Source organism: Battus philenor, unplaced genomic scaffold (assembly GCF_028537555.1).
Source record: "Battus philenor isolate CCGP_79_NKW_IND1 unplaced genomic scaffold, ilBatPhil1.0.hap1 SCAF_3, whole genome shotgun sequence".
Taxonomy (NCBI): Eukaryota; Metazoa; Arthropoda; class Insecta; order Lepidoptera; family Papilionidae; genus Battus; species Battus philenor.
Genome location: NW_027181693.1, coordinates 16,738,008 through 16,763,859, shown reverse-complemented (window position 1 = coordinate 16,763,859; position 25,852 = coordinate 16,738,008). Strand labels below are relative to the sequence as shown.

Here is a 25,852-nt window from a genome sequence, read left to right as displayed (position 1 = left end):
TTCTAATTGGCCCCGGCGCGTATGTAGACACATAGCTGGTGAACGCAACCGACACAAAGAGTGTGCGTCGGTGCGTGAGACGACACCTAGCTAGTGAACGCGACCGAGGCCAGGATCCTTCTCCCGAGCACTGGAGTAAACTTTGTGTGCTGGTGCGCGGGCGCATTGGAATTTTTGTTATAAAAACAAAGATCCGTTAAACCAATAGCATGCTCCCACGACCCCACGCCACTTGAGACGTACCGTTACCCGCTAAGGGTTGAACAATTTTTTGCTGTATTGCGATTTATGAGACGTTTCTCGTGATTATATTTTTTTGGTTAAAATTTTAACTAAGATTTATGGGACGTTAACTTGCAACGTTACATTACCCCGCGCGTCACCGAAGGATTTTATTTCATTTAAAGGAAATAAAATCCGAACTTATTGATAACAATTTCATTTTTATCCTTTTAAACTCATTCTTTCATACTTCTCGCAAACAAACTAGCAATAGTAATCATTATAAGGATTACTAACGCGACCAAACAATTATGAAGGTTATAGATTCATTCTAATAACCCAAACGAAATATTACGCGGTTAATGGTAATGCTTCAGTTTATGTTGTGTCGCATTATGTTTATTATTTATTCAAACCTATTATTTTTAAATCCTTTATGTGCCATGTTCCAACATTTTTACCGGCTATGTTTTCTAATACATACACTAAGAGAGAATTATTTTTAATTATACATTTCATATAAAGAATCAAGAATAACGTATGTCTTAACAAGCACGTCTTCTGCGCTATCAGAATCGTCCGAAATTTAATTGGCTCTATTAGTATAAAACATCCTCAGAAGGAAAAAGAGGACCCAGTGTAGCGATTTGTTTACGTAAGTTGTTAACAATAGCGCCATGTTTAACCTACTTTTATAAATTGGTAAAGAGAGAAAGAAGAAAAAATTACATGCACCACAATAAGGAAGGTGTTGAACAAGTATTCTACTCAATCTACTCCGTTCTGTTACAAATTCACTAACGAACGTTATGGTTGCTAGTATAAGAATTAAAAAAAATAACACAAAAAATATGAAAATGATGCGTATAACTGCAACTAATGTGTACGGTCCTATGAAAAAATAGCAGAAGCAAAAAAAGTTACAACATAAGAACAAAATGTATGTTAAACTAAACAAAAACTTTTTTAAGTGAAGGATGTACACTTCAGTTGCTGGCAGTAGAAAAGGCAAAAATAACGTTTTACAAAATTAATTAAATAAAAAAAACAATCACATAACTACACTACAATGCAAAATCAGACCTTTTAATACCACGTTAAGGGCGCCAGTGTGCCGGTTGAAGGAAATAGTTGCTGGCAATAAAAAAAGGCCACACAAAGAAAAATATATATGTATTTAATTATTTAACTGAGGGTAGTGGGCAGAAGGCCTGGTCTAATTTTGCACCGCAGTTCGGTACTCCCCTGATGGTAGTGGTAGGCAGCTGCACGATCTCCCAGGACTGGTCAGGCGGCAGCAAGTCGAGAGCAGGGAGCGCCGGTAGGTTGCAGTATGTGTCGGTTCCGGTGCACGGTGATATAATTTCAACAGTGTAAAACTCGTAGTATGAAACTTGCAGTATAAAACTTGCTGCATAAAACTTGCAGCATAAATCTTGCAATGTAAACTTTGCAGTGTTAACCTTGCTGTCTAAGACTCGCAGCATAAAAGTCGTAGTATCAAAGTCGCAGCGTAAAACTCGCAGCGTAAACTTGCAGTGTAAACTTTGCAGTATAAACCTTGCAGTCTAAAAGTCGCAGTATAAAACTCGTAGTATAAACTTTGCAGTGTAAATCTCGAAGCATTAAACTCGCACCTGTGAATAAATGTCACAGTTATGATATACATATATAAGTATATGTACATATTGCTCCGCTGACAGTAAACCCGGAGATGGCTTGCGATGATGGAAGGGCAGAAACCGAAAGCAGTTGATGTGATTGTTTACTGTCAGAACGGAGTTACAAAATGTAAAGCATGTAAAACAAAAATAGAAGAGATAAATAAATAAACAAATTGAAAAGTGATAATGAATACATAATGATGGAACTATGGACACAGACAAAACGTTGAGCTCTAACTTTTAGATAAATGCTACGTAATAATGATGTCTTTATAATATTTGTTCAACACTTACCCCTTGGGGTGCGAGACGATGTAAAGGTCGTGGCGTAAACTAAATGATGCCCGGAGAATAAATAGGACCAAGGCGTGAATTTATAACGTAAATTCTAATTGGCCCCGGCGCGTATGTAGACACATAGCTGGTGAACGCAACCGACACAAAGAGTGTGCGTCGGTGCGTGAGACGACACCTAGCTAGTGAACGCGACCGAGGCCAGGATCCTTCTCCCGAGCACTGGAGTAAACTTTGTGTGCTGGTGCGCGGGCGCATTGGAATTTTTGTTATAAAAACAAAGATCCGTTAAACCAATAGCATGCTCCCACGACCCCACGCCACTTGAGACGTACCGTTACCCGCTAAGGGTTGAACAATTTTTTGCTGTATTGCGATTTATGAGACGTTTCTCGTGATTATATTTTTTTGGTTAAAATTTTAACTAAGATTTATGGGACGTTAACTTGCAACGTTACATTACCCCGCGCGTCACCGAAGGATTTTATTTCATTTAAAGGAAATAAAATCCGAACTTATTGATAACAATTTCATTTTTATCCTTTTAAACTCATTCTTTCATACTTCTCGCAAACAAACTAGCAATAGTAATCATTATAAGGATTACTAACGCGACCAAACAATTATGAAGGTTATAGATTCATTCTAATAACCCAAACGAAATATTACGCGGTTAATGGTAATGCTTCAGTTTATGTTGTGTCGCATTATGTTTATTATTTATTCAAACCTATTATTTTTAAATCCTTTATGTGCCATGTTCCAACATTTTTACCGGCTATGTTTTCTAATACATACACTAAGAGAGAATTATTTTTAATTATACATTTCATATAAAGAATCAAGAATAACGTATGTCTTAACAAGCACGTCTTCTGCGCTATCAGAATCGTCCGAAATTTAATTGGCTCTATTAGTATAAAACATCCTCAGAAGGAAAAAGAGGACCCAGTGTAGCGATTTGTTTACGTAAGTTGTTAACAATAGCGCCATGTTTAACCTACTTTTATAAATTGGTAAAGAGAGAAAGAAGAAAAAATTACATGCACCACAATAAGGAAGGTGTTGAACAAGTATTCTACTCAATCTACTCCGTTCTGTTACAAATTCACTAACGAACGTTATGGTTGCTAGTATAAGAATTAAAAAAAATAACACAAAAAATATGAAAATGATGCGTATAACTGCAACTAATGTGTACGGTCCTATGAAAAAATAGCAGAAGCAAAAAAAGTTACAACATAAGAACAAAATGTATGTTAAACTAAACAAAAACTTTTTTAAGTGAAGGATGTACACTTCAGTTGCTGGCAGTAGAAAAGGCAAAAATAACGTTTTACAAAATTAATTAAATAAAAAAAACAATCACATAACTACACTACAATGCAAAATCAGACCTTTTAATACCACGTTAAGGGCGCCAGTGTGCCGGTTGAAGGAAATAGTTGCTGGCAATAAAAAAAGGCCACACAAAGAAAAATATATATGTATTTAATTATTTAACTGAGGGTAGTGGGCAGAAGGCCTGGTCTAATTTTGCACCGCAGTTCGGTACTCCCCTGATGGTAGTGGTAGGCAGCTGCACGATCTCCCAGGACTGGTCAGGCGGCAGCAAGTCGAGAGCAGGGAGCGCCGGTAGGTTGCAGTATGTGTCGGTTCCGGTGCACGGTGATATAATTTCAACAGTGTAAAACTCGTAGTATGAAACTTGCAGTATAAAACTTGCTGCATAAAACTTGCAGCATAAATCTTGCAATGTAAACTTTGCAGTGTTAACCTTGCTGTCTAAGACTCGCAGCATAAAAGTCGTAGTATCAAAGTCGCAGCGTAAAACTCGCAGCGTAAACTTGCAGTGTAAACTTTGCAGTATAAACCTTGCAGTCTAAAAGTCGCAGTATAAAACTCGTAGTATAAACTTTGCAGTGTAAATCTCGAAGCATTAAACTCGCACCTGTGAATAAATGTCACAGTTATGATATACATATATAAGTATATGTACATATTGCTCCGCTGACAGTAAACCCGGAGATGGCTTGCGATGATGGAAGGGCAGAAACCGAAAGCAGTTGATGTGATTGTTTACTGTCAGAACGGAGTTACAAAATGTAAAGCATGTAAAACAAAAATAGAAGAGATAAATAAATAAACAAATTGAAAAGTGATAATGAATACATAATGATGGAACTATGGACACAGACAAAACGTTGAGCTCTAACTTTTAGATAAATGCTACGTAATAATGATGTCTTTATAATATTTGTTCAACACTTACCCCTTGGGGTGCGAGACGATGTAAAGGTCGTGGCGTAAACTAAATGATGCCCGGAGAATAAATAGGACCAAGGCGTGAATTTATAACGTAAATTCTAATTGGCCCCGGCGCGTATGTAGACACATAGCTGGTGAACGCAACCGACACAAAGAGTGTGCGTCGGTGCGTGAGACGACACCTAGCTAGTGAACGCGACCGAGGCCTGGATCCTTCTCCCGAGCACTGGAGTAAACTTTGTGTGCTGGTGCGCGGGCGCATTGGAATTTTTGTTATAAAAACAAAGATCCGTTAAACCAATAGCATGCTCCCACGACCCCACGCCACTTGAGACGTACCGTTACCCGCTAAGGGTTGAACAATTTTTTGCTGTATTGCGATTTATGAGACGTTTCTCGTGATTATATTTTTTTGGTTAAAATTTTAACTAAGATTTATGGGACGTTAACTTGCAACGTTACAATGTGATCGACAAGACGCATACGACATATTTAAGAACAGTCTGCTTCACGTTTGTCGATTTATCTTGATCTGCCATAGACTATCGTCATCGCCTGAAGCATATTAACAGTGGAACGGAAAAGGATATGATTGATAAGACACACACGAGATGTTTAAGAATAGATGGCTTAACGTTTGTCTATATATCTACCTATATTTCTGTCTGTCTAGATGTATAAGACCTCCCATCACCATATTCATATTCCTCAGGGGGTAACTAGTACTTCCTCAATGTAGCCAAACACAAACGTCTCTAAAACTGTGTTTGACTAATCAAGGAACCATGTGCTGGTTTACTACAGTAGTTGTGATTTCAGGCCATCACCGGCGGTAAGAAGTTCACTTCTGCGTCTCTTGCAAGCGGTACCCTTCTTCCACTCTACTTCGCTCCAGTCGCAGCTGACAAGTAATTAACTTTTTATTTCTTATCGTAGTCACAACAACAAAAAATACATTACTCTATGAAGGGTTAGCTACGACTGGTCATTGTGTATGCGACTTTCTAATTTACTATGATATTATTCGTTTATTGATGTTTAACAATTAAAAAATATTTTTTAACCAAGTGTTTCGGCAAGCCCGGATCACACAAGCTGGACTGACAACAGGTGGTCGCAAAGCGCTGTATGTCGTTTCCAACCGGTCCTATAAATCTATATTAGTGATGAATATGTGCGTAATTTAGGTTGAGTATATTTAGTGTGACTGGGGCAGCGAATTGGCATGATGAAGTGATAGCGAGCTGCTACGTGGTGTACAGAGAAAATAGGCCGATGTGGATTTTAGGTTCTGGTCTCTGTATCAACGTCGCTTTCAACCAGTTTAATGGGGAAGGCCTATACCCATCAATGGGTTTCCTGATGATATAAGTGTTACTTGTACAGGTTGAGTTATTAGAGTGTGATTGGAGGCAGTGAATTGGCATGTTGAAGTGGCAGGGAGAAAGTTCCACAGCGTACAGAGAGAATGGTCGCTGGGGCCTTGAGGTTCTGGCCTGCAACTTAACCAGTTTTATGGAGATCCAGATGATATAAGCGTAACTTGTGCAGGTTGAGTTACTTGAGTGTTATTGTGGGGCAGCGAATTGGCATGTTGAAGTGGCAGAGAAAAAGTTCCTCAGCTTACATACAAAATGGCCGTTAGGGCCTTAAGGTTCTGGCCTGCAGCTTAACCAGTTTTATGGAGATCCTGATGATATAAGCGTAACTTATTCAGGTTGAGCCGGTCGAGCCTGACGGTGGGGCAGACGCTGAGCGGCACTGTGACCTTCGCTAAGGAGGAGCTGGCGCGACGTGTGGACGTATATTCGCTGCGTTTGGCGCCGTGCGAGCCTCCGAGACGGCCTCCCGCTCCTGCCCGGAGACACGAAGATTACGCAGACGCTCATCGGGACCTCGTCGCCACGTGGCTTCCCAAGCTAGGTAAGTGAAGTCTGTAAGTGTAATTCTCCAATGAAGAAGTGCAATATACAGAAGTAAGTCAAAAACAGTCAAGCAAGACCTCAAATAGTTCAATTAAAGGAGAAACATACATACATACAACATACTCCAATAAAACCAGCTTGAATTAATAATTAAATCGTTGGAGCAGTTTTCATTACCAAAAATGGATAGACAATTCATACAAATAGTAGAAATTGCGAAGGTTGGTCAAATAGACATTGTAAGAAAAGGACCAATATATGGGTCCTTTTCTTACTTAGGATGGACTTCCGCAAGGTAACGCCTGATTCCATTAAAATGACATTGATTAAATATCTTCGAACTTGGCGGGCATTTTGAATGTAGATCTAGAATTAGCCTCTTGGTTTATAATCGTCTGTGATCTGTGATATTTTCATGCGATATTTATTTACAGAGGGTGATAAGCTGGAACAGCTGTATGAAGAAATGCTGGAGAAATATCCAGGCCACCTAGGAACTCACGTTGCGTATCTGAACAGCGTGGACTCTCCAACTGATCCTAAGAAGTAAGTGATTTGTATGTTGAAGCAAGACTGTATTTATGTGGAAACGATGCTATACAGGGTCTTGGATAAAAGACGCCTTCAGAGTGTTCAAACTTATTACATTTGCAGAAATCCTTTCTCTTATTAGTTCAACCTTGCTTCCAGAATGTTGTTAGTATCGCTTATCACATTTTAAATACGTCTCACTGTCCATGCTGGCTGTACCTTATATTGAACGTATCATGTTCCAGAAAGTTCCCTATTATCAATTGACCAATCAGCAAACGGCATCGAACATTCTTGGACGGTTTTTGATCTGTTTATAGACTTCTTTTAATTCTGAAAATGCCGTGTGACAATCGACTTTATTTCTTTGCTGTTAAGGTCCGATCTTGCTTGTCTTGTCCGATTTTGCAAATCGACCTTTGTAAAGACTCTTTGTTTGGCACTAATCGGTGGAACATTATTCCTGAAGATGCCCCGTGGAGGGGTGAAACACGTTTTGAGTGATTTAGCGGTGGTAGTTGTGTAATTCGCATTGTTTGCCGCATACGCATTTATCAGCGGGCTGGCGGGCGGTGCATTTATTGCACGACTATTACTGCATTGGCGGAAGTGGCTAAATATTGGTCCTTTTCTTACTTAAAAAAAGCGTTCAAGATCGTGGGGTTTTAACTGGTTTGAATCCGGCATAACCCATTCGTTGTCCACGCAGCGGAGGGGGGATGGTATACCATGCAGAATTTCCTCACGAGTATAAAAATAAAAAAATTCCAATAGCCATGTACGATTATTAAACAATTTAAATAATTACAGATTACCTAATGCAACGGAAGATCCAGACGTGACGACGGCATGGTGCGAACAGTTGATTGCTATTTCAGATAAGGTAATTTGATTTTATGAACCACCACCTCTAGGCACAGGCCTCACTCAAATACCTCCATGATGATCGGCCACATAATATGGAATATATAATAAATATGGAATTATTTGTTATATGTTCCAAAATTTAGTGAATATGAAGCTGTTTCATCAGTAAAAAGCTTTAAAACTATTAATCATGTTTCTAATCATCATGTATAAAATGATAGTATTAATTTTTATTTCTGTTGTATCGATGGATAGTGAACAATGATTTAATATATTTGTTTAGAGAGAACCATACGTTTATTGACAGAAAATATGTTTTACATTCATCGCTTCAAAACTCTCAAACCATACCGAACATCCTGTATATTTGAAAGTATTTCCAATATTGACATGTTCTTCATCACAACGCAGGTGATAAAGCAGATCGACCAGGACAAGTTGCTCGCGTACCTGGGCATGAAGAACGACACCCGCAGCGACGCCACCAAGATTAAACAGTGAGTCCTCCCACTTCTGACATGGATCTTCTTCATAGTCGTAATCGTTATCCTAGTCGCAATCTTTTTCCTAGTCGTGAACTTTTTTCTAGTCGTAAACTTTTTTCTAGTCGTAATCTCTATCCTAGTCGTAATCTCTATCCTAGTCGTAATCTCTATCCTAGTCGTAATATCTATCCTAGTCGTAATCTCTATCTTAGTCGTAATCTCTATCCTAGTCGTAATATCTATCCTAGTCGTAATCTCTATCCTAGTCGTAACTCTATCCTAGTCGTAGTCTCTATTCTAGTCGTAATCTCTATCCTAGTCGTAATCTCTATCCTAGTCGTAATTTTTATATTACTTGTATTTGTATTCTATTGATTATTCTTCTTCCTAGAAGTAATCTATCTAGGCTTTATATTACTCTGCTTTGTATGTGTAATCTTCTTATTAGTACTTTTTAATTGTGTGTGTTATATAATACTTAAACATGTTATGAATAAAGTGGTATAAAGCCTGTAAGATTTTACTGTAGTGTTAAGCTTCATAAAATTCGTAACACTTGTCGGCAACTGTACGGTATTACAATATAATCTTATGTAACAGATCTAAAATACCACTTAATACATTTTAAATATTATGAAAAAATACCATAATATATAATACTATTATAGTGTTTCTTTATAAGTGAAAACCATAAAAAACACCAGTCTGAATTCGTTGTAGGCTTAGGATGCGTTTAGAACCATTGTAATTTAGTTGATATAAGAGTTCACTCAGATTCTAGATTCTATCAAATTGCAATTGACATTCTTAACCCATATATATATATATATATATATATATATATATATATATATATATATATATATATATAATTGTATTAGCACTTGAGGTTTGACACAAGTTGTGTACGTTGTTATTAGGGAACAGGAGCGACAGAGAGGGTGGCTGGTGGAGGCGCTGTGCCGTCGCGGCGCCGCCTTGTGCCGGCTGCATGCGCTTGCGCACAGTGCCGCAGCTCGGGAGAAGATCGCGGATTCCTTGCGCAGCAATCTAAACGACTTACTCCGTCTCGCCGACCTGGCTGACACCAAGGTAAAAATTAAATCTTGTAGAGATGCCCTCTACACTTTTCGCTTACGATATAAAACCTTCAAAGGGCTTCCGACAGGCATAACTTACGCACGACACCAACACGTTAATCAAGAGCCTTAAAATCAAGGCTTTATGTCCAAAAGAGCTCTAGATGAACCCTTTCTAGAGTTATGTTTAGACCTTCGCAGCTTGAATGAGCTAGATATCTAATGGATTCAGTCGTTATTTTGCGGAAGTCCATCCTAAGTAAGCAGCAGTTGCAGCATGCTGCTGCATGGCGGAAGTAACTATATATTGGTCCTTTTCTTACTTGAATAAGTAGATTTTCAATATAAGGTCACCAAAGTACCTCGAAGGTCCATCATCATCTCAAGTTTGAGTTAGTCAGGAAAAAAGATTCTTTCTTCAAGTATTGTGGTCCTGTCTGTAACAAAAGGAAACCAAAACAAGGCATAAGTACTACGGGGAACGCTTAATCAACCAATAGTACGTCAAACATTAATTCCTAGTGCTGTCTCGCTTGCACAGTACCTACAACACACAGACATGCAAATGTTCACTCACCCACGAGTTGTACTACGCAAAATGTATAGATATAGCTACAAAATAAAGAAATCAAAAGAAGCAAGGAAAAGCAAAGAATAAAGAAGCGCAGGAACAAGCCAGAAGAGAATCTAGAACCAAATTGATAAGGAATATTGAATACAGTGTTTGTTATGCGTTTGACGAACTCCTGGTTTCCTATGGTACCAAAGTGTTAATAGTAAGGCTTTTATGCAAAAGATAGTAGTAACATACAAAAAAAATATAGTATAAAAATAATGTGAGAATTAAAATAAGAATTTAGATGAAGGAAGGAGATGCGAGAAAGATCTGCAAGTGAAGAATGTCAGTTCATGTCAAAGGAATGAAAAAAGATAACGTAGAAGAAAAATAAGATAAAAATTGAATTCACCAGAATTTGGAACCAGAGGCTTTCAATAACAAGGGTCATATTACAAATTAAAAGTACCTAGATGAATAGCTCTTCGGTAGGCGCTCTACGATATTAGGTGAACAGGTGAAATGATCAAGTTTGAGGGATATCTCCCAGCACCTGTATCGTGGCGATATATGAGGAAGACTATGGGTTCATGATGTACTCTCTTTTTCCAGGTCCAACATTACGGCGTGTGGCATTGCTTCACTCTAAAGCAATGGGGTCGGGCGATCAAACTCCTCAACAAGATCCAGGAGGAGAGACCCTCCAAGGAGGTTGAGGAACGGCTCATCCAGGCCTACCGTCAGCTTGGCTGGGATTACCTCGGAGACTTCACCGCATCCTCCATGCCAATCAAGTATCCTACAGCCTACAGGCCTTTCTGAGTAAGAGCCTTTTACATTGTACGATTCAGTACATTCGTGCAGTACATAGTGAATGTATTTATGTTGGTATCTGGTTATATATCCATTAGTATAGCACTTGAATCTAAATTCAATTTGAACACCTTGCATTTGATGAGTTCATTGATCTTTAGCCTTTGTATATACACCGTTCATTCATTTCACAATATTGTATAATGCTACCGATACCGCTGTACCACGTCTTAGGTGTCGGCGAGACGAGGGGAAGGGGTGTGGGAAACAATCGACTTCCAGGCACCGTCAGTCTGCCGTCAATGCTTCCTTTACTTCGTTGACCCACTTGATACATTTATTATAATATTTGCGACCAATCTATTTGAAAAAAATATATACTTAAGGAAACAGTTTTTATACCCCCCATTCTGCTTTCCTAAGACGCGGTACAGCGGTTCCGGTAGCACTAGAAAACCTAAGCGATGTATTTATTTGTCCAAAGGGCATTACCTTGTTGCTATTAACAAATAGGGAAGTTAAAAGTTAATATAAATGAAATTTCATTTGCCATATATAAATAATTTATTAATTCAATTGAAACCTGTTTGTTTGTACACCTACCTCAGCATATATAATGCAAATCAATGATATAAATAGTATCCATCTTGTGTTATATAATCTGTACACATTTATAGTCTATACATGATAATGGTCAATGTAACCTTATGACAGATTGTAATTCGATTTAAAAGTAAGGTGTATCAATAATTTTTTTTTACTAATTTTATATGAAACAGGACGTCTAGATGTTTTAGTCAATGTGTTAAGGAATTTTAAAATAGATTTCAATAGATATAGAAAAATTATTTAAATCCATAGTTAGGTCGTACAATTTAGACTTAAACGCATGTGTTGCTATCTTTGCGTCATAGATGTCGCGGATACTGTCTTTTGAGCACCCAGTTCTTTTTACTACTGGCTATATGAATTTAACTGTTTTGTTTATTTTAATATTTGTGACAATAAATTTGAAAGTTAATCAAAATGTTGACAACATTGGTGTACTATTCAAGTTACGAACGCATATGTTGCTATCTTCGCGTCATAGATGTCGCGGATACTGTCTTTTGAGCACCCAGTTCTTTGTACAACTGGCTATATGAATTTAACTGTTTTGTTTATTTTAATATTTGTGACAATAAATTTGAAAGTTAATCAAAATGTTGGCAATATTAGTGTACTACGCAAGTTACGAACGCATATGTCGCTATCGTTGTGTCATATATGTCGCGGATACTGTCTTTTGAGCACCCAGTTCTTTTTGCAACTGGCTATATGAATTTAACTGTTTTGTTTATTTTAATATTTGTGACAATAAATTTGAAAGTTAATCAAAATGTTGGCAATATTAGTGTACTACGCAAGTTACGAACGCATATGTCGCTATCGTTGTGTCATATATGTCGCGGATACTGTCTTTTGAGCATCCACTTTTTTTAATACTTGTGGGAGTATATTTGATGATACAAATTAAACATTGTCCAGTATTCATAGATATAAATTGTACGTTCTCATCTATGGAATAAAGTTGTTAAATAAGATTAAATAAGGAAAGTCTCTGTCGTCAAATCAGATAATTGTAGTTAGAATCACTGTCGTAGGTAGAATAGAGGAGAGAATTGTACAGGTATGTACTGTAATTCATGTCGTGAATTCGTATATCGACTTCTACTGCGAGGTATAGGCCTTCCCATAAGGTCCACCTTTTGCCACGATGACCGATATGATGTTCACAACCAACGAGTTCTCAGACTTTGACTACGTCATCGATTCACCTACAAAACTATCATTAATTAATCCACCATTATCTACGTATCCCCCACCCTCCCACTTCCCCTCCCGCACACTCCCCCTCCTCTTTACCCGACTCCACTCCGCTACCCGCTACCTCCCTCCACTCCCATACTCCTCCATTCCACGCTCCCCCACCCCTCCTCCTCAGCTCCCTCCCTCCCCTTTGAACTACTCTTTTACGTGTTAGTTTTTTTATAAGTATATTTTCATATAAAAGTAAATTAACTGGTTTTTGCTAAATGCGTTGCCTATAATAATGCTTTAGCGATTATTTTGAAGTACAAAATTTTTAATTTTTAAATTTGAACATTTAGTTTTTGATATCACAAGAATATGTCATATATAAGTTGGACAATACTTTAAGTTCGTCGGAGAACGCTAGATGGCGCTTACAATCGATCCTATTTGAAATCTATGGGAAAGCTTATGTCTTGCAGTAGACGTCCTGACGATAATATGGAATACGATAAATTATAATCCCAGCGGTGGGATACTGTTAAATATAAATGTACAATTCTCTTCATCGACGTCTCAATATATAGTATCAATACAAAGCTGTCCGCTCCAATGTAAAGTACACTCTACTGTTGTTGTTTTAGAGACCATATTACAGTGTTCAGTTAGCCATTTTTATAGATAACTACACTTATCCCTCGTATAACGCGGTGTTTGAGTCATTATTTAATTTAGAACGTGTTCTGAGACTGAAGATTCACACTAAAGCGTGTTATACAGTATCCAAAAATCAATTGTATCAAAATAATATATATAATTATTTATTAACCATCTGAGGACTTACTATCAGTAGATATTGGACAGTCGCGTTATAACAGAAAAAATAACGTATCGTATTTAAAAGCGATAAATATTGTACATCGACCTTTAGAAAGAGAATCGGCAAATTTCGACTTCATAGAGCGTTATCTCTGTCGCACGAAATACGATGACTGACAAAACGTCACGTAGGTAGTGTGGGACAGAGACAGTGCTCTACGAAGCTCTACGAAATTAGTCGATTGTCTCTTTCTAAAGCTTCAAAGCTTTTTATAATAAATGAACTATACATTCAAACCCACAGTCAATTTTCACGTATATCGCAAGATATGCCCGTGATGTTGAAAAAATACGCGTTATAGGTGGGTCTGTAACCCGTAAACCGTGTTATAAGAGGGATTAGTGTAGTATATGTACTAACAGCTTTGTAAACCTTCGTCTTTAAGCTTTTAATGAAAAATAGTTAATTATTATGTATAATTAATTTTACAATTACATTTTAAATCGTATTGCCATCCACGAAGACGCGATAGACCAGGGTATCCCTATCTAAAATTCTTATGCCCCCCCTATGTATCATTAATGATTAAATGATTTGATATTACTTTTAAATTTGGCATTGAAATCTAGTATTGTATTTCGATGGCTCCGTAGCAAAGGAGTTAAACACGTGTCGAGTTATTTTTGGAATTACCCGCCTTAAAAATCTAATTGCCCACCTGTGGGGCACGGACTTGACGGTATGCATTGCACTAGAATTCAATATCTATATAATTTATTCCATTTTCAAATTTTAGAAAAGCCCACAGACTAATAATGAATAGGAGGAATATTTAAACTCAAGTTTATAACGATCATATCTATTGAAATAAATAGATGCATTAGTTGATGCGTTGGAGCCGAAAGATTCTCCAGTGGCGAACAGAAGCTGGTGGACGTGGTGTAGCCCCCCCTCCCCCTTCCACTAGGTGGACCTACGACATATCGTTCACTAACCAAGTGGCCAAACCGCTCTTAACTGACATAATTCAGATTCTAGTCTTTTTTTATTGAGCATGCAATGACCCACGGATTCTTCCCCAAAGAAAGGAAATTGCCGAAGTCATTGGTTCTTGAAGCGTTTCAAAATCTTAACCAATCCCACGTATTATCTTTCTATTAGGGACTAGAGTTGGTAAAATCTAAAAATAAGGAGATTCAAGGAGGCGAAGGAACTCTCTTCCTCAGAACACATACTCCAGGCGAAAGGAAGGAGAGATCACTGGAGACATTTTTCTGCAGGTATACGATGCAGGGAATATCTGCAAATCATAAAAGACTTTCTGAGCGTTCAAACGTTTTAGTATTATGGTGTCGCCCAAGAATCGATCCTCGATCTGATTCTGTACTCTCCTTACACCAATGACATCGTGTGAAGTGTTTAGAACTCACCCTGTTAGCAGTTCCGGTGTTCATCACCAAACGTCACCAAAGCGCTAATGTCTTGGGACGATGGTTCCGGGAAAGCTATAATTTACAAATAAAACAGCTTCTCTCTATCAGCTCTGATCACACATGGACAGTTCGGTGTCATGGGTGACTCAAACCCTATATTTAGGTATCCTGAATGACAAATTGAACTTATAAAATATAAAGTTTGCTTTCGTATACTGTTGCATCTATTCTTTAATAAACAGCGGTAGTAAAGTGACATTATAAAGCTGCGATCAGATCTGACTTCACATAAGCGAGTTAATGTTTCGATTCTGACTCCAGGTCGTACGGAACAGGTTTATGCGTACTATCACCGTGTTTCACTCCTCAACGGGGCTTCCTCAGGACATCTCCTGTAGTACTCCTGTAGTTTTGCATTATTTGCCGCACGCGCATAAATCAGCGGGCTGGCGGGCGGTGCACTTGATTGCAAGACTACAGCTGTTTTCTTAGTAAAGACCTGGATGTCGAGCTGGAACTGGCCAACAATCGTCTAGTGCGTAGACTTCAATTGATTGGAATCTGCTCAATACAAATTCATTGCAATTTTCAATACATCCGGTACATTCACTTTACTGTTCCTTGGGACAAAGCGACTCGAGAACGTATCTTGGTCGAGACCAGGTTCTCGAGTTTTGGTCTCGTCGGAAAACGTGGTCTGATCGTATATCATAGGGTACACTAACCCTCGATCATTCTAGAAGCGTTGCTGAAGCTTCCACCACGCCAATAGCAACCGACCAAGCCGGTATTTCCTTTGGGGGCATTTGAATCGAGTCATTCCATAGAGCGTCCACCGTAGCAATCTAAGAGCCCGGCAGTGTACCAATTCGGTATAAATAGTATGTTAAGACCCGAGTCAAGCCTCCCCCAAAGCCTTCGATCTCCATTCTTTTTAAAGAGTTAGACTAGGCGCCTTTTGCGCTTGCCGATTTAAATCCCCCCTAATTCAAAAAGGCTAAAACAATATGGCCTATTGTAGGTAAATAAATTTTTAACTTGGAATCTACATAAGGGCATTAGACGCGGCGTGTCTAAGCTCTTTATTGGATGAACCGACTTTTGGAAAGAGACAGCTAATTTCGGCTTCGTAGAGCATTGTCTCTGTCCCACACTACCTATGTGACGTTTTGTCAGTTGTTGTATTTCGTGCGACAGAGATAACGCTCTACGAAGCCGAAATTAGTCGATGTCTCCAAAGGTCGATGTGCAATATTTATCGCCGGATTCTGTACATAAGTTGCAAGATGTCTAAGACCAGCGACGGTAGCCTTTGGGAGAAGATAATGCCTTGCATTGGGCGTCTAAAGGCTGGTATTATGAATCAAGAAAGAAAGAGAAAAAACCTCTCTTTACTTCCTGTGGAGTCATATAGTTCATCTGTGAACGCTTCGCATTGGTTCGTTGAAATCAGTTTCTGTGTCAATCAAGCAAATCGAGTTTTCTTTAGAATATTTCTTTCATGGTGCACGTCCAAAAAAAGTCCCAGGATATAAGTATTATTACGAAGGTTTGTAATACAAAAAAATAAGTATCGCGTCTCCGTGGATTCCCTCGTCTTTAGTGTTGCCACATAAATAGACACATCCAATCTGTTAAAAAGCTGTAGGGTACGATTTAAAAAAAATCGGATAGTTTTATATTAATGCATTTTTCTTTAGGCCTCATGTATAAGGTTGTCTTTGTCTCGTATTTTCGTTTTGTGTAGAAGATATCGAGGTACCGTTTTGTTGTCGAAGTGTATCCATAGTTTTTTTTTTTTATAAATACAACAGGGTGCTAATGTATTATCTGTGTGCTTTCACAGACTAATTTTTTTTACACTCGTTTAGGTATCGATGTTTTTTTTCGAAACTATGACGTCATTAGAGTAACCGGTTGCCTCAGTAGACAATGTAATATGTAATAAGTGTAAAAGAGAGGTGTAGCTTTTAGCCGAGAGTTCGCACAAGTGGGCGTAGCTTATGATGACGTCACAATGCCCACTGATCGATGACGTCACAGCACGTGTTTAGCAAAAAAATTTAATATGAATTTTGTTAAGTATAAATGAAATTAGTTTTTACGATTTATTCACTAAGCATGATCATCAGTGGGCAGTGGGCGTGGTCAGCGGTAATTAATGATACTTGTTGAACACGAAATGCTTATTTGGAGTCGCTTTTTAGGCAAAGTGAGTGTAAACTGAAGCCGAAATTCTCTGTACAGATTCAATAGTCGTATACTTCAGCTGGTCAATGTGAACGTGGCTTTCTAATTTGCTATGATTTAATTAGTCGAACTTACTCGAATATTTTTTTTGTTTACTATAGAAGTTGACGTAAAACTTTCTTTGTATGTAGCTCACGTATGGTTACTATAAATTATAGGTTTCCGGACTACTTTACTCCTAGGACCATTTCCAAAATTTAGATGATGGTTGTTGACCTTCTGCATATATTGCTACCATAATATCAAAACTTCAATATAGAGTATACAAATTTTTATAAATACTAGTATATGGACCTCTTATTTAATTCGCCTGCATTGATGTATGAAGTCAAATCAACGTTTTAAATTATTCACCATCAAAATCGGATAAATTCTCGTTCGACCCCTGCTAATGCTGACTTAGACCCCCTATGAAGTCTGACCTCTTGAGGTCCATAACAGATATATGATCAAAAGTTACACACAGATACTGGCGTACAGCCTGAGAATAGAAATATGGAGTAGGGATGAGGAAGTGATAGCACGAAACGTAATGTTAAAAACTGAAGTTAAAAGCTAACATGGTTATACGCGAGCAAAAAAAAATTAGAAATATTGAACGTCAAAAAAAAACATCAAATAGAAGTAAACATATGAATTAGACATTTTTAAAAAAATTGTATTTATATTAATGCCACATCTAGTGTACGTATATCTTTGCACAGCGAGTTTCGACTTCAATGTACGCATTATACGTCGGAGATGGCTGTGTACAGTCGCATATATAAATGTCGTAATTAAATATTAACTTTTGTTACGTTTAGGTGAGTAACTGTTTAAGCGCTTGTGTATGTGATTGTACGTGAGGTTGTGATCCGCGGTCACATCCAGATGTTCTAATGTTTGTTAGTTAAGATGGAATAAATATTATTTGAAATGCGCACTGTTGTTTCTATTTTTAAACGGTTTTATCCGACCCGTACGGAATTTGTTTATTTGGGTCAAAATTAGAAATTGAAATTTAAGCACCTTCCCGTTGTCAGATTGATCTGAAATTTGGTACACACATTTAATTTAGATGACAATACAATGTAATAAAATCAATAACATTATAAATCTAAGATGGCCGCCGATACAAAATGGCGGATTACATATTTTTCCTCAACCCCCTCAATATGGGTATCAAATGAAACACGATGATTATGTCAAAATTTAAAATTCAAGATGGACGCCGTTCCAATATGGCGGACTTGGTACATATTTTTCCACAACCACCACAATATGGGTTATCAAAAAACTGTTTAACTTAAAAGTTTTTAAAATATATTTATGTATATGTATCCTTTTTATATAAGCAGAGATTTTATATAATTAATCAATCTACATTTCTTTATAAGATCCAATCAGCGCGTGGCCAGAAGATCACGGATTGGCAAGCGATCTGAAGAAATTCCACTAACAAGGTGGACCTCAGGTTATCGGAGTAGTCTTCCGATTGATCCTATTGAAAATCTAAAAGGACTTACGACCATCAGTGGGATTAAAAACTTAGTTATCGGGCTCGCGCCGGCGCGAGACGCGACGTGCATGTTGAGGGCGCTGGCATCGCGCGAAAACTAGCGAACTATTGTTTTTTTGTTAACTTTAAAAAAAAAATTATTGCGCGTCCAATATGTGTACAAGAAAGCGTCCGCCACTAAAAAAGTGCGACCCAGCACTGATAGAAGATATAGATACCTTATATATGCAAATGGTAATTAATTAATAAAATTTGAACACTTTTTAAACAATTAAACAACGAAAAGAAAGTGACAGTGAACCTCTTATATCATGATGAATTAAAACTAAGTGACGATTATATCAAGTGTATACAAGGTAACCGAATGTATACTTTTTAATATTTTTACTTTTTTCTTGAGAGGTCTTGGACATGATACTGTGATCAAAGAGTAAGGTGAATTTAACTATAAAACGTTAATTTTTTATTTATTCTTCCAAATCTATTTCATAACCTGTGAAGTAATCATCGTGCGATAAAACACACATTTGCCAACGCTTTTTCATAGAAAAGTATTTTCTAGTATAGCCTTTAAGACCTTCGATTCGCGTTTTATTTCCCCAATCTTGTCTACGTCTCCGTATTGGTCTTTTGAGTTTGCTGAACAGCCAGAAGTAGCACGGAGATGAAACAAGCGAATACGGCGGTTGCGGAACGATACGAGTTGAGTTTTTGGGAAAAAAAAGTCACGAAGAACCAATGCAGTGTGACAGAGACTACGTGTTGGAGAAAATTGAAAGATTTGCTTTGCTGTTATCTACATTCGCGACACCGCCTATTCTGCGCCATCAGGGAAAGACTCTGTGTTTGGCACTAATCGGTGTAACATAACTCCTAAAGATGCTCCGTGAAGAGGTGAAACACGTGTTGAGTGATTTGGCGGTGGCGGTTGTGTGATTTGCATTGTTTGCCGCATACGCGTTTATCAGCGGGCTGGCGGGCGGTGCACTATGTTGCACGACTACCACTGCATGTGCGGAAGTGGCCAAATATTGGTCCTTTTCTTACTTAGGATGGACTTCCGCGAGGTAACGCCTGATTCCATTAAAGATTCTACCTCTGTTCCGCAGACCATCTCTAAAGGTGGCTACACCTCGGGAGAGCAGAAGTGAAATTTAGAGAAATGAGTAGTTCTTCTTTACCTATGTTCCTTTGAATGGACCACAAGCGCATATGTCGACGTCAGACTTCACCGGCTGGAGGTGCTAGCTGTAAATTAGTTTTTTCTTTTGTTTTATCGTCCATGTTTTTTGGACCTCTAGTTCCCCCTGTCGTGTGCGAGACAAGGACATTACATATTCGGGTAAATAATTTCTTCAGTTATATCGATTAGTCGACTAATCGGCGTAACGTAACACCTGAAGATGCCCGTGGAGGGGTCAAACACGTGTTGAGTGTATTAACGGTGACAGTTGTGTAATTCGCATTGTTTGCAGCATACGCATTTATCAGCGGGCTGGCGGGCGGTGTACTTTGTTGCACGACTACCACTGCATATGCGGAAGTGGCTAAAAATAGGTCCTTTTCTTGCTTAGGATGGACTTCCACATGGTAACGCCTGATTCCATTAAATATTTAGCTATAATTTTTATTTCTCATTTTCTTTTTATTTTCCTTATATTCTTTAGTGTCTTCCTTTCGTCGTTCACGATATCTATCTTTCCATCGCTTACATATCACCTGCCTTTCGTCGCATTCATTCCTTTATTTTCACTCTTGGATGGCAGTTTGAATCATAGGTATATTTTTGTATCACAGTATTGACTTATTTTTATTTAGATTTATTATAATTTTTAGCTGGAACCATTTTATATTTTTCTTTCTTGGGATATTTTCTACTTTACTTACATTAAGGCCCTGCTCCTTGTTTGTTATCTATTTCATAGCCTTTCAAACAGGACATCCGGCGGAAAGGAGCACTACTGTCTAGTTCAGTGATTCCCAAAATGGTCTATATCGACCCCTAGGGGTCTATGACAACCTGTAAGGGGTCTACGTCAGCGGAAAAAAATTTGTGGATCCATAAAATGAAATGGGGATCCACGATATTGGATCTCAACACATACACTACCTATTTACTTACATCATACTATCTTACAATATCAAAATATTTACATTATTTATAAAAGTACCTATGAAGTAAAAAATATGTTTATTTAATGTTACGTATATTTTACATAACAGATACAATTTTTTTTGAGTAGTTTTAATATAAATTCAATTAATAAATGTATAAAATAACATGTGTTTTTACTTTAAGTTTTTAGCACAAAACTTCACTATGGTTAAGAATTTAACAGGAAATCAATATCAGGTAAGTAGGGGGTCTACCCAACACGGAAATACATGGCAAGGGGTCTACGACACAACAGTTTGGGGAATTCTGGTCTAGTCCACATTATGAGAAACTTCCTTAAGCGTAAACCTATACAGATACACAGAACCCCATGTCCCGTGAACACCTGGACCAGACATGTGTCCTGAACTTTCCGGAGTGTGCGATAGGAAGTCACAGTTATGGATATTTCCACGGCAACCGCTTTCTTACCGTTGCCTTTGTACAGCCTAAACCGCACAACGAGCTTGCGTGTTTGATAGGCTTCGCCAAGCGTCAAGACAGGTAGGTTCTGCGGTTGATATTTTCCCGCGCTTTAATAATGTAGCTGTCAGTTTGTCAGTTCCCTATCCTTTTTATTCTTATCCTTTTTCCACTCACGCATCAATACACCGAGTGAACAGGATAAAAAATAAGTTAAAATAAAGTAATGCATACCGAAAAAGGAAAGATTCAAAATGTTTTACTCTTTTTTTTCTCAATATTTTGTGTATTATTAAAAAAATCGATAGTGTAATTTGAATTGGAATATTATAGTAACATTGTTATACAAACTCGAACAAACAAAGATATTTTCATCACGTAAAACAGACAACGTAAATATAATTCAGAAGACGTCGAGTTCTTTTCATTTCAACACCTAACTATATAAAAGATTTCTGACTTGTAAAATCTTAAAAAACTGATTTCATATCGTCGAAGATTCCTTCGTCGCGATTATTGAAGACGTTTCAGTCCATTTAACTCGGTACTCGCTGAACATTGTCGTCGTCTAGACATTGGCTTAACGACTGGAGCACATCCGACTTTACTAAGACGAAACGTACGTGCCAAGTTTCGAAATGTACATAATATACTTTTGTTATAAAAAGAATAAAGTTAAATCATTTAAAACAACTTGACGTTAAGAAGGGAATTAGTTTTTTCTGGTTTAGAAGGACTGTTTTTGAGGAGACCCACAAAAGAACTAATATCACCGTCTGAACTGGCAGTGGTTGAGCACATCTGTTGAAAAGAAGGACTGTCTATAACAGTATTTGCCAACCTTATTTGTGCTACGCCTATATATGTATATATATATGGAAAGCATTAAATTTTTATATTGAAGCGAAAGAATTAAACTCGTGTCAAGTCCGTTTTCAAACTAATTCCCTACTTAAGCCCCACGTTGGTAAACACTGGTCTATAACATTTCCCAAGAGTCTTTTTGTCAAAATGTTTTAATAATTTCAATTTAGGTAAATGCGACAAGTCTCGATTGGTGCAAAAGTAGGTCAAATTTTTGGTAAAAAAAACGTCAAAAACTCGACTAACATTGCTCACTGGTTGTCTGATTTGGCTCCGCGCGATTTCTGGTTATTCAGCAAACTCGAAAAGTCAATACAGGGATGCCTTTTTGAAATGATTGAGGAAGTAAAAACTGAAGCAAAGGTCTTGAAGGCTATGCTGGTAAAAAACTCTTCCGACTGCTTCGAGTACGGAAATAACTTTAAAGGGAATATATATATATATATGCAAAGTAATAAATTTTTATATTAAAGCGTAAGAATTTAACTTGTGTCGAGTCCTCTTTCAAATTAACTCCCTCGTGGGACTTTTTTTTTTTTTTTTTTTTTTTTTTTTTTTTTTTTTTTTTTTTTATTCGTACCCCTATCTAGTTTGGGACAGGGTCTTTTGTATCAATATAATTTTTCACATTTCTTATTATTTTCTTTCTCTTCTTTCTTTCCTTATAATGTCATTTCTTTCATTCTATTTTCTATCTTTCATTCCACAATTCATCTTTCTTTCTCATTCGCCCTATTCAGCTTTCATTCTTCCCTCTTTTCTTATTAATAATTACATTTTTATCTTTTTATTTACATTTGGATTTCTTATTTTATAATTATTTTTTATTTATCACAGTCTTATTTCTTAATTTTTTCCCATTTTATTGTCGCTTTGTTACTTACTTATGTTTGTCTTTTATTTATTTCTATTGTTCTTTTAACTATTTCTTTGCAGAGGGTTATGAAATCTTGCTGGTATTCTCCGCCTATCAGGGAGGCTATTGACTCCTCCCTGATTTGAACCCCAGACCGGCACTCGAAGCCGAACCGGAGTCCCCCGAATGCGGGACACCGGGCCACAAGGTGGATCACGGTCTGGTCCACGCCCGGTTCACAGAAGCACGAGGGGTCCTCCTTGAGCTTGAACCTATGAAGGTACTCAGAGAACCCCCCGTGCCCCGTGAAGAGCTGGGCCGAGACCGCGTCCACCTCGATGCTGCGGAGCACGCGGTAGGCTGAGACGGCGTCCGGGAAAAACATCCTCGTTACCGAAGCCGTCGTTCCTTCCACATACCTCCTGTTCCATTCGTCGAGCGACTCCAGTCTCAGTTGCCGCTTGACGAATGAAACAGGGCATCTCTCGTACTCTGGTCGTCTTTTACTCTTCAGGGCCGCTTCCTTGGCCAGCTGGTCCGCCCTCTCGTTCCCCTCCATCCCCGCGTGCGCTTTCACCCAGAACAACCTTACATCCTTCCCTTTCTCTCTCGCTTTCATTACATTCTCCTTCACTCTTAACGCTAAGGGATGGAGGGTGTCCGATCTTGCGACAGTTTCGAGAGCGGACCGCGAGTCGCTCAGTACGGCACAGACTTGCGCCGACTCGCCGGCCGCGTACCCTGTTGCCTCAGCTAGAGCCAGCAGCTCTGCCTGGTATACGGTGCAGAAGTTGCCCAACTTGAGTTTCTTTGTGTATGACTCTACGGCGCCCCGCTTGACGCAGAACGCCGCACCCACCTTATCCTCTATGCGGCTGCCGTCGGTATAAATTACCAGATCGGCAGCCGCGGTGGCAAGTCGGACTTCCTCCGCACTTTCCCCCAGACAGGAGAACTCCACACCAACTTGACCAGACGGGTGTGGTAGTCTCAGGTAGCTGACCGGTACCTCCAGGTCTCGGTCCTTTACCACCTGCCGGGAATGACCCTTTCTTATTTCAAATAAGCGGGCTGCTTCTTGGACCCGAAGGTCCAGGGGAAGCAACCCGGCAAGTATAAGGGCCGAGTGCAGGGACGCGGTCCTGTGGGTCCTCGCGATCTTCTGCGCGAAGCCCCGCTGGACCGCGCCCAACTGCCTGCGGACCAGCAGCTTCCTAGCCGCCGGCGCCCATGCACTCGCTGCATACAAAATCGTCGGCTCCAGCACCGCCAGATACATCGTTCTGATCACCTCCGAGTTCAGACCCCAAGATACCTTCGCAGCCCTGCACAGCTGACGATAGAGGCCCTGTGCCTTCTTGCTCACGTTCTTCACGTGACTGTTGAACGTGAGCCTATCGTCAACTGTGAGGCCTAGTATCCGGACCTCCCCAGTCCGTCCAAGCGGCTCACCTCCCATGCTCAGTAATGGGTAGTCGAACTTTAGCTTGTTGGTTAGCACCATCACCTTGGTTTTGTGTGGTGCGAACCCCAGCTTATTCCTGACCCCCCACTCATGAACATGGGCGAGAACGGCGTTGGCCCGACTCGAGATGTCCTGGGCCTTCTGCCCCGAGAAGACCAGCACGACGTCATCTGCGAACGCCTGGCAGTGTGTCCCGGTCTTTGCCACCTCCTCCAGGAGAGGGTTGATGAGGAGGGTCCAGAAGGTTGGGCCGCCTACGGATCCCTGCACGCACCCCTTGGTGGTCTCTCTGGCCCACTCTGCCCCCGCGTACCGTACGGACACCTTGCGATCGCTAAAATAGCTGTCAACAAGACGCCCCTCGTGGGACTTGGGCCCCACGTTGGGAAACACTGGTCTATAACATTTCCCAAGAGTCGTTTTGTCAAAAGTTTTCAATAATTTCAATTTAGGTTAATGCGACAAGACTCGATTGGTGTAAAAGTCGCTCAAATTTTTGGTGAAAAAGCGTAAAAAACTTGACTAACATTGCTTCGTCACCCTCGTATTTGTCTGATTTGGCTCCGCGCGATTTCTGGTTATTCAGCAAACTCAAAAAGTCAATACAGGGATGCCTTTTTGAAACGATTGAGGAAGTAAAAACTGAAGCGAAGGTTTTGAAGGCTTTACTGGAAAAAGACTCTGAAAATGCGTTAACGTTTTATCGGACAGAAATAACTTTAAAAGAAATGATTATATATATATATACCAGGGTGAATCAAAAAGTTCTTAGAAGTGCATATATGTGAAACCTTTTTGGATCAAGTTCGATATTCAAATTAAAGAGTGTCTATCACACTATATTTATGCAGACTGTCACTTGTTTTCGTCAGTTCGTTCGCATGTAATAAATTTTTTTCTGCAACGAGTTGCTAAAAAGTCAAAATTATGGATAAAAGTGAGTTATGTGCGGTGATAAAATATCTCAGTTTGCAAAAAATGTTTACGAAGGAAATTTTTTGGACATTCAGCAGACATTAGGGGGTGATGCTGTACCCTATTCTACGGTTGCGTACTGGGTGGCTGAATTTAAAAGAGGTAGATCAAGCTGTAAAGATGACCCGCGTTCTGGGCGGCCTTCAACCTCCGTTACAGAAGAAAATGTCAAAAAGGTTGAGAATCTGGTTTTGGAAGACAGAAGAATGACTATAAAACATATAGCTGAGATCCTAAAGATATCTTTTGGTAGCGTTCAATCCATTTTAATTGATTCACTGGGGTTCAAAAAAGTGTCTGCAAGATGGGTGCCACGAATGTTAACCGACGAAAACAAAAAGCGACGTTTGGAAATTTCCAAGCGTAATCTCGAAATGTTCCAGCGTGATTCGGATAATTTTTGCCGTCGTCTTGTCACCATGGATGAAACGTGGGTCCACCATTTTGATCCTGAAACTAAAAGACAAAGCATGTCTTGGAAACGACCATCCTCTCCATCCATTAAGAAATTTCGAGTTGCTCCTACCGCTGGCAAAGTTATGGCCTCTGTGTTCTGGGATAGTGAAGGAATCCTTTTTATTGATTACATGCCAAAAGGCCAGACGATTACTGGACCCT

At 39.0% G+C, this 25,852-nt stretch overlaps 1 protein-coding gene across 1 annotated transcript in view; it reads left to right on the top strand.

Annotated features, from left to right (window-relative positions):
- Positions 1-10,934, top strand: part of TppII (Tripeptidyl-peptidase II) — a 33,791-nt gene extending 22,857 nt beyond the window's left edge. The window contains exons 19-25 of the mRNA XM_068770495.1: positions 5,268-5,356; positions 6,166-6,371; positions 6,808-6,919; positions 7,715-7,787; positions 8,183-8,268; positions 9,177-9,348; positions 10,504-10,934. Coding sequence (XP_068626596.1) covers positions 5,268-5,356; positions 6,166-6,371; positions 6,808-6,919; positions 7,715-7,787; positions 8,183-8,268; positions 9,177-9,348; positions 10,504-10,713 — 948 coding nt within the window. The 3' untranslated portion in view covers positions 10,714-10,934. The remainder of the gene's footprint in view (positions 1-5,267; positions 5,357-6,165; positions 6,372-6,807; positions 6,920-7,714; positions 7,788-8,182; positions 8,269-9,176; positions 9,349-10,503) is intronic.
- The last annotated feature ends 14,918 nt before the right edge of the window (positions 10,935-25,852 follow it).